Source organism: Sorex araneus, chromosome 1 (assembly GCF_027595985.1).
Source record: "Sorex araneus isolate mSorAra2 chromosome 1, mSorAra2.pri, whole genome shotgun sequence".
Classification (NCBI taxonomy): Eukaryota; Metazoa; Chordata; class Mammalia; order Eulipotyphla; family Soricidae; genus Sorex; species Sorex araneus.
Window position 1 is genome coordinate 331,847,721 of NC_073302.1, and position 13,713 is coordinate 331,861,433.

General features: G+C 37.2%; 2 protein-coding genes across 2 annotated transcripts; one reads left to right on the forward strand and one right to left on the reverse strand.

Annotated features, from left to right (window-relative positions):
* Window positions 1–309: 309 nt before the first annotated feature.
* Window positions 310–1,335, reverse strand: LOC129400861 (ubiquitin thioesterase OTU1-like). The gene has a single exon (XM_055123976.1). It carries the CDS (start codon window positions 1,318–1,320, stop codon window positions 409–411), a length of 912 nt encoding a protein of 303 aa, XP_054979951.1. The 5' UTR covers window positions 1,321–1,335; the 3' UTR covers window positions 310–408.
* Window positions 1,336–11,240: 9,905 nt separating this feature from the next.
* Window positions 11,241–12,158, forward strand: LOC101542267 (olfactory receptor 2M5-like). The gene has a single exon (XM_004618910.1). It carries the CDS (start codon window positions 11,241–11,243, stop codon window positions 12,156–12,158), a length of 918 nt encoding a protein of 305 aa, XP_004618967.1.
* The last annotated feature ends 1,555 nt before the right edge of the window (window positions 12,159–13,713 follow it).

Sequence of the window (13,713 nt, forward strand, 5' to 3'; positions counted from 1 at the left end):
TTTATTTTTTTAAGGACCCAGTGACTGCAGTCATGGCCATTTATGTCCCGCAGCCTCACCTGAGGCAGTCCACATTACCCACAATGTAAAGTTGTTTTCTTCCACAAGTGAATGCTGCCAGCTGCTAGTCTCTAACACTAACATGCAATCTTCTGGACAGTGTAACACATAGCACAAACCACCTATTCCATCACTCCAGCAGAAAGCGGGCATGTATCACCACTGTAGACACATCTGTAAACTTGCACACTAATTTTTAATATTAGCAAGGAATGTCATTGTCTTAGTGGCTTTAATAAGGTTGGTTCAAGCATCCTGTCCTTTGTTCTTTAGGAACACAAGTAGCTTATTAAGAACCCAGAGCCTCTGGTTCTGAGGTAGCAGGCTTCAACCCTCAGAGGGCAGAGGTCACACTTCCCCAAAACTGGTGTGGCCAGTCTCCTTGGCATGCTCCCTGGCTTCAGCTTGTCCAGTCAATCCCTTCTGACACACCATGTACCGCAGAGTGAAGCGGTTCACATCAGTAAACTGTCTCTTTCTTCGAGCTTCATCTGCTAACTCCAGTGCTTGTACCAGAACAATATTATCATTGGAGGAGAAAATGGTCAGAGGAGGGATGTCTGGGTCAGGGAAGCTATGCTGAAGCGGGTCATAGTTGATGCCATCGTAAATAAGCACGACTCTTTTGGAATAGCCCACATCTTCCCCAAAATGATCAATTCTGACTGTCTGTGTGTCCACTATGCATATTTCAGATTGGTAAAATTTAGACAAAATGGATATCACAATAGCTCCTCCCCAAGTATCATCCCTTCTGATCCAGTCACAGTATTCTTGGTTTGTTTTCCCCAGAATTGCCTCACTGTAAAAGTCTGGATCACTTGTTACTATTTGTGCTATGAGGCGCCTCATCTCCGGAGCACAGGCTGGGTTCAGGACCCCTCCTTCCAGGATGTAGTACACACTGGTAAAGAGGCAGGAGTTGTCAGCAGGGACCGAGGTCCTGCATAGCACGGGCAGGGGTTCCCTGATGGGGCTAGGAGCACCATGTTTTGCAAATGTGGACGAAGTTTGGGGCCTAGTTTGGTCTTCTTCAATGATCAGCATGTCTCCCGACTGCAGGGGCAGGGCCCCCAGCGTGGTGTCCCTGTCACTGAGGTCCAGGCATTTGGGAGGGTAGCCAGCGAGGATCCGCTGGCCGCCCGGCACGATCCCAGTGACCGCGGCGATCTGGCCCTGGAGTTCCCACACCGGGGTCCGGCTGGACAGCCCCTGCAAGACATAGGTCCCTTCCTTGGCCTTGCACCGGAGCCGCCACATGGTGCCCACCGAGCCGCCCCCGAGCACGACCCCAGCGGCGCCGGCCTTGGTCCCAGTGGCAGGGAGCGCATCGCTGCCGGGAAAAAAACCGGCCGCCAGATGCCCTAAGATCTTAACCAATGTTCTATCTCCCAGCCAAGCCACTATGGGTAAGGTTTTTAAGTTCACAGATATAATGTTGGAAGAAGGCAAAGTTAAAATATTGTTCAATATTATATGTACTTACATCACCATTTTTTGTTCTTCTCTTAGTCCTCTTTTTGAAATTAAAAAATTTCTCTAGTGCAAAAACAAAACAAAACAAAAAAACAAAAACAAAAAAAGAAAAAAGAACTCCACATCGGGACATATGGCCTAGAATGGAAGGAACAGGGTGAGAGACTGTCTGAGTTCATCATGTTGACCAATACCATCCATGGTAACTGCAATTCCAGAAGGCTGAATCTAAACACTGGACATGGGAGTCTCGCAGTGGACAGTTCCACAACAAAATTGACCACATCATATTTAACGGATGGGTTTGCCTGACCAATGTCGCTGTTGTGTCAAAATTCCAAACGGGATCAGACCACGGTCTCATCATGCAAAATTCTACTTCATGGAGTGGAGAGGAAGGACTGCAAAGTTTAAGAGAACTCCCAGAATGACCACCAACGGGGAGCTCTTTGGCACAATTGCGGCAATAGGGGAAGATGCCATCGTTGACAACATTAATGAAAAATATGATTTACTGCTTCAGCATCTCCACGATTGTGCAAGGAATACCAAGAGAGATAAAACCAGAAAAAAGACACCTATCTTCGGAAACTCTCGAGCTCATTCGCCAATGCGGTTTGGCATGAACCTCAGGCAATCACAGGCTAATGTTCAAGCTCAAAAACCTGTGTAGAGAAGTGATAAAGGAAGACCTCAAAGAGAGAAGAGAAGCAGTGTTGACCAATGTGTCAGGAGCCAGGAAAAGTATTCGCAATGCCCACCTATCCTTCTCCAACTATAAGACCAAGATGACTGCCCTCCGATGACTGCCCTCGGACGTCCTTATGGATCTATCACATCTTCGAGAAGGGCAATGGAAAAGGTTATCCATGAATTCTACTCGGATCTCTTCGATAGCCATATCCACCTGCCCACATACCAAATTCCGCAGGATGGATATGTCCTTCCCAGGCAAGAAAAAGGTGTTAAGGGCATTCAGGTAGGAAAGGAAGAAATCAAACTCTGAGTATTTGCAGATAATATGATACTATACTTAGAGAACCCTAAGACCTCTACCAAGAAACTCCTAGAAACAATGGACTCGTATAGTAAAGTTGCAGGCTATAAAATCAATACCAACAAGTCCATGGCTTTCCTATATGCAAATAATGAGAGAGAAGAAAGCGACATGATAAAAGCAATCCCGTTCAAAATTGTGCCTCAAAAAATCAAGTACCTTGGAATCAGCTTAACTAAGGAGGTAAAGGACTTGTATAATGAGAACTACAATACGCTACTTCAGGAAATAAAAGAGGACACAAGGAAATGGAAAGACATCCCCTGCTCATGGATTAGAAGAATTAATATTGTCAAAGTGGCAATACTCCCCAAAGCACTGTACAAATTCAATGTGATCCCTATAAGGATACTCTTGACATTCTTCAAAGAAATGGAACAAGCACTCTTGAAATTCATATGGAACAATAAGCCCCCACGAATAGCTAAAGCAATTCTTGGGAAAAAGAAAATGGGAGGAATCCACCTCCCCAACGTCAAACTCTACTACAAAGCGGTAGTAATTAAAACAGCATGGTACTGGTACAAAGGCAGAGCTGCAGACCAATCGAAAAGGGTTGAATACTCTGACACACGCCCCCAAATATATGATCATGTAATCTTTGATAAGGGAGCAAGAAATGTGAAGTGGAGCAAGAAAGCATGTTTAACAAATTGTGCTGGCAAAACTGGACAGCTACATGCAAAAAAAAAAAGCGGGCTTAGATTACCACCTAACACTAAGAACAAAAGTTAGATCAAAATGGATTAAAGACCTCAACATCAGACCAGAATCTCTAAGGTACATTGAAGACAAGGTCGGCAAAACCCTCCAAGACGTTGAAGCCAACGGTATCTTCAAAGATGACACGACATTGGCCAAGCAAGTGAAAACAGAGATAAATAAATGGAACTATCTCAAACTAAGAAGCTTCTGCACCTCAAAAGAAACACTGACCAGAATACAAAGACAATCTACAGAATGGGAAAGGATATTTATGCAGTACCCATCCGATAAAGAGTTGATATCAAGGATATACAATGTACTGGTTGAACTCCACAAGAAGAAAACTGCAGACTCGATAAAAAAAATGGGGTGATGAAATGAACAGAAACTTTCCCAAAGAAGAAATCCAAATGGCTGAGAGGCACATGAGAAAATGTTCAACATCACTAATCGTCAGGGAGATGCAGGTCAAAACAACAATGAGATATCATCTCACACCACAGAGACTGGCCCACATCCCCAAAAACAAAAGCAACCGCTGTTGGTGTGGATGTGGGGAGAAAGGGACTCTCCTTCACTGCTGGTGGGAATGCCGACTGGTTCAGCCCTTTTGGAAAACAACATGGACAATTCTCAAAAAATTAGAAATTGAGCTTCCATTTGACCTAGCAATACCACTCCTGGGAATATATCCCGGAGATGCAAAAAGGTATAGTAGAAATGACATCTGCATTTGTATGTTCATTGCAGCACTGTTTACAATAGCCACAATCTGAAAAAAACCAGAGTGCCCAAAAACAGATGACTGGTTAAAGAAACTTAAATCTGAAAGCTTTGTAACTTTCATATGGTGATTTAATAAAAAATAAATTAAAAAAAGGAAACCAAGATTTAATAGCAAAAAAAAGAACAAAAAGCAAAAAAAATAAAGAAGAAGCTGTTAGAATGCTGCAATCTTTGTATTTGTTTTCCTAGTCAACAAATGTTTTTTTAAATTTTTATTCAGTCATTTACAATAAACAAAATTTATTCCTCGTATTCTTTTCACACGTGTGTCTAATTTTAAGCATATATAAGCACTCTGGGAACAATTTTACTGCATTCTGTTTAAATTTTTTCATGGCATCAATATTTTTGGCATCAATAAAATTTATTTTACGGCATCAATATTTTAGATGTTCATATTCTATTCATAAAACTTTATTGCATTTTGTGTTAAATTTTTACTGAAATAATATTGGTTATAAGATTCTTATGTTTAAGAATATAATTTATATATCTTGAGAATATTTTCATCAAAGTACATCCAACTTTTAAGTAGCATTATTCTTCCTCAATATTTTCTCACTTCTATGTTCTCAAAAATGTAAAATTTGGGCTGAAGCGATAATACAGTTTGTCTTACACGTGGCCAACCTGGGTTTGATTCCTCTGCCTCTCTTGGAGAGCCTGGAAAGCTACCAATACCCACACAGCAGAGCCTGGAAAGCTACCTGTGGCATATGGAATATGCCAAGAACAGTAACAAGTCTTACAATGGAGATGTTACTGGTGCCCACTCGAGAAATTGATGACCAATGGGATGACAGTGATACAGTGATTGAAACTACAAAACATAGTTCATTATATACATTTTAAAGAAAATTTATCTTCTTTTTTGCATATTAAAATAGTATAAACTTTAATCATGTATGTGTTATGTCATATACCACTATTATCCATAGCATACATATATAGTAATTGCATAGGTTAAATGCACCTTTATATTCCATACTTTAAAATTTTTTTTTTTACTTTTTGGGTCACATCCAGTGATGCTGAGGGGTTTACTCCTGGCTCTGCACTCAGAAATTACCTCTGGCGGTGCACAGGGGACCATATGAATGCTGGGGGTTGAACCCAGGTTGGCTGCATGCAGGGCAAAGGCCTGCTGTAGTATGGCTCCACACCTACTTCATACTTTTTAAATGCTCTTTCCTCATCTGAAGAGCAGAGTGGTTATGTAGAACTTCTCAGTTCTCTTCAAACTCATTTTAACTGTTGCTTCCCTCTGTGCACATGAACTTACTTTACAAATTAAAATTTTCCTCTCAGATGACATCGCAGAGAACAACTTCTTTCACAAATGTGAAGTCCACCTGTGTTGGCAGCATATTGTAGAGGGGAAAGTGTCTTTGTGGTCCAAGGAGACACACATTCTGGGCAGCCTACATGTAAAGAAGAATGAACCTCAAGATGAGGATGAAGCCTGGTGTCCACTGGGAAAGTTCACAGAATAGATGCTGCAAAGTTCATAAAAGACCCCTAATGAGAACATCTCATCTCCGACACAGTGGACCAACATACATTATTTAAGAGAACAAGAAAAGATTAGTTTTTTATGGGAAACTCAAAATCACACTCACTATCAACTATAAGATCACAGTTATTGTTGATTTTTGCTCACCTATGTTCATATAGACTTGTGAAATCATATAGCTTTGTTAATTAAATAGACTATATAAACATATAATCTATATAAGAACCTTGACATCTAGATTACTCAACAAAAATGTGATTTGTTGGCAATATGTTTTGTCCAAATATCATAGAAAAACTATTAACAATAGGGCCCTTAACAATAGTACAGCTGGTGGACCACTTGCATTCCACGAAGCCAGCTTGGGTTTGATCCCCAACATCCCATAGGTTTCCCCAAGCCCCATTGGATGTGGCTCCATAAACAAACAAAAAGAAAAAGAAAAAAAATTCAGACAAAAAGATGTTAATTTTTTAAAAAATTATAAAGCAATTATAATCATACAATGTTACTTGATAAATTTTAAATAGAACATAACTTTTTAAATAGAATGCAACTATTTCTTTAAAGAGAAGCTATATAGTTAATATAAAGGAAAAAACCAAAATACCCATAATTGCATTTTCTTTTTTTACGAAGCTTTCAGGCTTAAGTCTCAGTTATACAATGATCAAACACCAATCTCTTCACTAGCGCACATGTTCCACCACCATGAACCCCAGTATACCTCCCATCCCACCCCATCCCCCGCCTGTGTAGCTAATAATTTTCACTTTACTTTCTCTTTACTTTGATTACATTCAATATTTCAACAAAAAACTCACTATTATTGTTTGGAGTTTCCCCCCCAAAATCAGACCTGCTGAAAAGGAAGCATTTGATAATTTGTTTTCCATTGATGAGAATGAAGAGATATGTGGTTGCAGCTGTGCAGTTTTGGATTTCTGTATTTTAGTATTTTAGGAATTAAGTTTAGGGAACTTTCTGCCAGAAATTGCATCATTGCAAGCTCATACCTCTCTTTAGTGGCCCTTATAATATGGCGGTCGCCACGCCACCGCCCCCGAAAGGAAAAGTCAAGAGAGAAAAACCTTTCCCCGCCTGGGGTGGCATGGGGCCATGATTTAGTTCACAGTGTAAAGACATTTCTGCAAGAAACTGCTGGTGCCAAAAGTAAATAAGTGGTCTCCGGGATCATGGTCATTAAGCAACGGAGAGACCACACACCTGCGGCCCATAATTATATTTTTAAATTTGAAATGATAAAATAGCTATAAATTTGTTCTTTTATTTTAAATGATTTTATTTAATTGTATATTTCATATTCTAAATAATTTATCTTCTTTAATATAACATTTTTCTATTTTATAAAGAGTTCACAAAATTTTAAATTTGATAAAAGGAAAAATCAACAATTGCTTAGTCATTGTAAGAAAGTAATAATTAAAAGGTAAAAATATTTTAAGGACCTATGGGGAAATGATGTTTGTGCTGACCAAATAATAACAATAATCACTGTGTGTAGCTATTAGAAAGTTTCTAAAATTCCTAATTATATCCTGGGGAAAAGATTCCTCTAGGACACTCTACTAGCTTAGTTTTTAATTAGAGGTGATAGAGGATGATTCATAAAACACAAATATACTCCAGGTGACCAGCCACTCTCCACTGATATTTAAGGCACTAGGGAATTAGAGAAAATTCAACTCCACTCACAATTTGATAGAATAAAAAGAACTAGCTTAATCAATTCTTTCTTTTTTCTCTCAAAATTAACTCCATTTTTATTATTTGACAGTATAATCCATATCAATAGATAAAAGGAATTTTGCATATTTTATACTTTGAAAAAAATTATAATGACAACACAAAGGTAAGCTTACTGATAAGTAATTAATCTAAGTTTTCTAGGTTATAAAAAGCCATTTATGGCTAGCTATAAATATTGATACTAACTCTATAGATATCAGTGAATAGCATTTATGGGGAACATTTTGGCACAGACAATTCACACAGGAATGTAAAAATATTATTTATTAAAATGTGTGTGTATTTTCTGAATATTTCTCAAGTGGAAATAACAATGCTGCCCTCCCTCTCATGTACTCCAATAAGATTAAAACCCAGAAAGTCCTTTGCTCCAATAAAGAAACATAAAGTAACAGCATTAAGTATAAAAATGATTTGGGTGAGGCAATCAAAAGTATAAAGTCCATGCTTTGTATCTGTAAGGCATCACATTTGATCCTCAGCACTATATTGTTTACCCAACCCTAGTGGACCTGAACACTGACTGGTAACACAGTAATATCACTCACTGGCCTTTATTGCCAGGTTGAGAATTCTGGATGGCCCCAAATTCTGAACACTGTTGGATAAGTCCCTTTAAAGATTATTTTTGAACTAAAAACATACAATTTTATCTAAGTACCAAATGCAGAGCCTGAAGTATCTGAATTTCAGTGTGAGATGATTATGCATTCACTAATTTTCACTGACTGCAACAAACTAGATCTAGAGAGCAGAACTCAGAAAAAAAGTTTCTCCCATCATAAATCTCCTGGATTAAAGAATGAGACCAATGCTAGCACATTACCTACCAAAATAAAAACTTTTCACTTTTAATCTAGGCTGTGACAAGTAGTTTATAAAAAGGTGCATAATAATAGAAACTAAAGTCAGGACGTAGCCTCTGAGCCAGAATTGGGAGGTTGTGCATCACAGCACTTAACAGTGGCCGGCTTTCATTCTCTGAAAAGTTAAATAATTTACAAGTATTTTGAGAATTTTTAAATGTTGGCTACTTACCATCTACTTTAGACATCTTGCTTAAAAACAACTTACTTTGTCAAGACTTATTTTAAGACAGGAGAGACTAAGACAAATTCTAGTCAAAAGTACCATTAATTTTTTTTACACTATCCCCTTATCAAAAGTAAAATAAATGCATTAAAACACAATGCATGATCAGATTATTATCTCTTTGAAGATGATTGACATAGGTGCTCAAATAAAACAGAATGTGTATCGATAAATGTCTGTTTCTAGTGGTGCAAACTCATAAGTGTGTCTTATGGCACATGAAGTTTAAGACACTTAGTAGCTGAGTTAAAGGAATATAGGATGAGATCATTTTGTTATCACAGTTTTCTTCAAAAAAGCACTATCTGTTCAACAGATATAAAGTGCCTAGATGTAACCTATGAACTGAAAATAAATTGCGCAAGAACTTGAATAAGATTAAATAGTCTAATTTTTAAACTTACTGTTTCTTAAGTTTGAATTGATGTTGGCAACACTTAGGACAGTTGATACTTACCCAAGATTTCAACAATTACTCACATTTCAGAAGGAACAATTTAGAAATGATACTTTCAATAATTTCATTAACAAATGGATGATTTATTGCCAAGAACATGATAGAATAAGATACTGGTATATTCTACTACTAATTGTTATGATGGTTTATAAATCATGATTTAGTGATAAATTTTGTCAAGTTTTTGAATTATAAAAGCATGTAATTAAAAATAAGATTAATGTGTATTAATGTATTAATAAACATTATTAACACAAATATTTTTTATATGTTAGGTTATATATGTGTTAATATTTATGTTATAAATTTATAACTTTAAGTCATGAGTTGTGCTTATATTAAATTTAAATAATTTTGTTTATGATGGCTAGAGTCAACTGCTTTATATGAAAACTTTGAAGATATTTATTTTGGGGCCATACCAGGCAGTGTTCAGGGATTACTCCCAGCTTTGTGCTTGGGTGTCTTTTAAGATGTTCAGAGAATATGTATTGCCAGGGAATAATACTTGGTCACCTGTATACAGAGCATGTGCTCATTCATTAAAGTATTACTCTATCTCTGGAAGTTTTTAAAAATAATACAATTTGTTTTACAATTGCCCACTCATTTGCTGGCTCTGCACTGTTTTTATAAGGTCATAGGTGCAATAGGGTGCTCTTTCTTATTGCAAACTTAAGAGTCTGAGTAAGATGCTTGCAGATAGCACAGATAGAGATACATGGGTATATGTATCTAAAAATTCTTAAACATCAAATTTGGTAAGTCTGAGTAAAAGAATTTCTGATAGTGTTATCATGTACCTTACTGCATAACTGCTGCAAATAGAGATTAAGAATATTGTTAATTTTTCAATAGTGTAAATGGTTCATACACAAATTAAAATTCTTCCATATTGCTAATTAATCTAATTTACTACAAAAATGCAAATATAATGAGTACACACAATAGAAATTAGGTAGGGTAAATTATGTTAAAACTAATGATAAAATATCTTAAGGGTACTAATGGTTAGTTTTCTTTAAATTGTCTCTCATAGCAGAAGGTTTTTATAAGGCAGGATCATATCACAACTCATATCTTAATTTATAATTAAGCATTGTGAAAAGTCCTTAAGTAAATTTTAAATAAATTAAATTGGCAGTGCTTTCCTATGGCAAAATATAATCTAACCAGAAAATAAAACTAAATTATTCTAAAGAATATTACTAAGGAAGCCACTAAAAGGTAAAAATAAAAATAGCATCATTTTATAAAATAGTGGAAGAATGACATAAGTGCAATTTGACTTTGTGAATTATAAAATGTAATTATAAAAATTGATATAAAATAATTCTTATATATCAAAGGTAGTAGAATATATTATAATATATGCATCATGATTGCAGAAGGACATGGGTAAGGAGTAGAAGAAATGTATTAAGATTTAAGTAGAGTAATTATAGGTGATGAATATTTTAATGTCTGCCAGTATTGTTACAGTCACTGTCACCCCATTGCTCATCGATTTGCTCTAGTGGGCACCAGTAACGTCTCCATCATGAGACTTGTTGTTACTGTTTTTGGCATATTGAATATGCCACGGTAGCTTGCCAGGCTCTGCCATGTGGGCGAGATACTCTCGATAGCTTGCCAGGCTGTCTGAGAGGGGCAGAGGAATTGAACTCAGGGCGGCTGTGTGTAAAGCAAACACCCTACCTGCTGTGCTATTGTTACAGTATTGTTCTTTAAAAAAGAAAGTGAGAGAGAACCAGACAGATAGTACAGCAGGTAAGGCACTTTCCTTGCATGAGACTGATCAGGGTTTGATCTCTGGCACATACTCTTGAGCAGTGCCAGAATTACCTGCCACAAAAGCAGGTGGGGTGAAGAGGTGGGAGGTAAACTGGGGATGTTGCTGGTAGGAATTGTACACTGGTGAAAGAACGGGTGTTGAAATATTATATAATAACTGAAAGCCAATTACAAACAAAATTGTGACTATGTATCTAACTGTGACTCAATTAAAAAAATCCCTGAGCATGGAACTAGGAATAAGTTCTGAGCACTACAGGTGTTGCCTCCAAATCCAAAATAACAACAAACCAATAGGACCAGATAGTGTAGCGGGAAGGATGCTAGCCATTCATGCAGTCAACGTTGGTTTGCTCCCTCTGCATTCCAAATGGTCCCTGAAACTGCCAGGAGTGATCCCTGAATACAAAGCCAAAAACAGGTGTGGCCTCAAAACAAATAAAAAACATTTAGTGAGAAACTGTTATTGTCTTTACTACTGTAACCTTCTTAATAAATCCCTTCCCTTTCTGTGATCATCACACAGAGTCATGTCAACGGGGAATGAAACAGATTTCACCCTACTGGGCTTCTTCCCTGAATTTAAATACATCACAGCAATGGTCTCCATCATTCTCCTTATCTACATAGCTGCCTTAACTGGCAACACTCTTCTGCTCCTTCTCATTTGGTTAGATTCCAGACTCCACACTCCCATGTACTTCCTTCTCAGTCAGCTCTCTGTAATGGATTTGACATTGACCTCTAGCATTGTTCCCAAGATGGCAGCCAATTTCTTCTCTGGATGGCGAAGCATTTCATTTCTGGCTTGTGGGACTCAAATATTCTTTTCCTTAACAGTGGCTATTGCAGAATGTATTCTAATAACTCTAATGTGCTTTGATCGCTATGTGGCTATCTGTAATCCTCTTCGGTATCCACTCATCATCAGTCCAAGGGTTTGCGCACAGATGGCTGCCATGTCTTGGGCTGGAGGAGCACTTACCTCCTTGGGCCACACTGCTTTCACCTTGCATTTTCAAATCTGCAATCCCAGAGAAATCCCCCACTTCTTCTGTGAAGTCATGGCTGTCCTTAGGATTGTCTGTGAAGATATCTCAGCCTATGAGAAGGCAGTGGTGGTGACAAGTATCCTAGTTCTACTTCTGCCCTTATCACTCATCTTGTCCTCCTATATTGTTATCTTCCTTGCTGTACTCCGAATGAACTCCCCAGAAGGCAGGAACAAGGCTTTAGCCACGTGCACCTCTCATCTTTGTGTGGTTGGTCTCTATTTTGGTCCAGGTATGTGCATCTACATGAGACCTGGTTCTGCCAAGACTCCTAAGTTGAATCAGGGTCTCTTTCTCTTTGGAACTGTTCTAACCCCACTCCTGAACCCTCTAGCTTATAGCCTTAGAAACAAGGAAGTTTTAAGTGCACTGAAAAAATTTATAGGAAGGTGTTAGTACTTCAAGTATAGGGAATAAGTTATACCCACAATTACAGAAAATCCAGAGTTCCATTAACAAAGTGACCTTTTGACTGTTAAAAAATGATGCAAGGAAAAGAAATTGATCTACTGAGTTTTCTTTTCCTCTGCATAAAAAACTGTGAAAGCTCTATTTGTGACTTTATCTTAGAATTTTTGTATAATTTTCTTAGATGATATGTTGAAAGACAAAGGACTATGTCTATTAATCTTAAAAAGCCATGAGAGGAAGGTCAATGCATTCACGGCATGTAGATCATCATTTAGTACAAAAGTGATACCTCAGAGGCATTCACTATATAGTTAATAGGTATGATATTAGATTGCTGTGAACTAGTAAATAATTTTTCAGTGCATTTTATGTTGTGTAACATCACTATTTATCTTATTCCTATAAAAACACAATTTTGAAATTGAAATCATTGTTTCCAATAAGTATTTCTCTAATCATTTGGAATTATTGCTATATACATTTATAGTCCAGATGAAGTAAAATTCCAGGATCATATCTTACAGCAAAATTGAATCTATGTATTGTGTCACAAATATCTAATTGTTATGTCTTCTAGTGATCCTCACACATAATAAGGAATAGAAAGTAATTAATTAATTAATTAATTTGTAATAAATAAATAGTAATAATACAATAATCACACAATCTGTTTAATTAGTTATTTTTCTAGACCATATTTGTGCAGAATTTGTCAGCTTTAAAGTTTTGTGAGCTCTTTATAAAATAGATAAATGTTATATTAAAGAAGATAAATTTTTATTTAAAAATATATATAATAAACTTTGTTTTGTAAGTGTCCATAATTTTTAATTTTTTAGAACATAAAGCACTGTAGCACCATCATCCCATTCATCGATTTGCTCGAGTAGGCACCAATAATATCTCCATTGTGAGACTTATTACTGTTTTTGGCATATCAAATACGAGACGGGTAGCTTGCCAGGCTCTGCCATGCAGGCAGGATACTCTCGGTAGCTTGCCTGTCTCTCCAAGAGGGATGAAGGAATCGAACCTGGGTCAGCCGCATGCAAGGCAAATGCCCTACCCACTGTGCTTTCACTCGAGTCCATTCTTAAGATATATAAATTGTATTCTTAAACATAAGAATCTTATAACTAATATTGTTTCAGTAAAAATTTAACACGAATACAATCAAGTTTTATGTAATAGAATATGAACATTTAAAATATTGATGCCATAAAATAAAAATTTAAACAGAATGTAGTAGTAAAGGTGTTTCCAGAATGCTTATATATGGTTAAAAATAGACACACGGGTGGAAAGAAACACTGTATCACTGTCAAATTGTTCATCAATTTGCTTGAGCGGGTGCCAGTAATGTCTCCATTCATCCCTGTCACATGCTAGTGTAGCCTGATGGCATATTGGGGGCTCTTTCAGGATCAGGGAAATGAGGACCATCATTGTTATTGTTCTTGGCATATCGAGTATGCCATGGGTAGCTTGCCGTGTGGGTGGGATACTCTCGGTAGCTTGCTAGGCTCTCCAAGAGGTATGG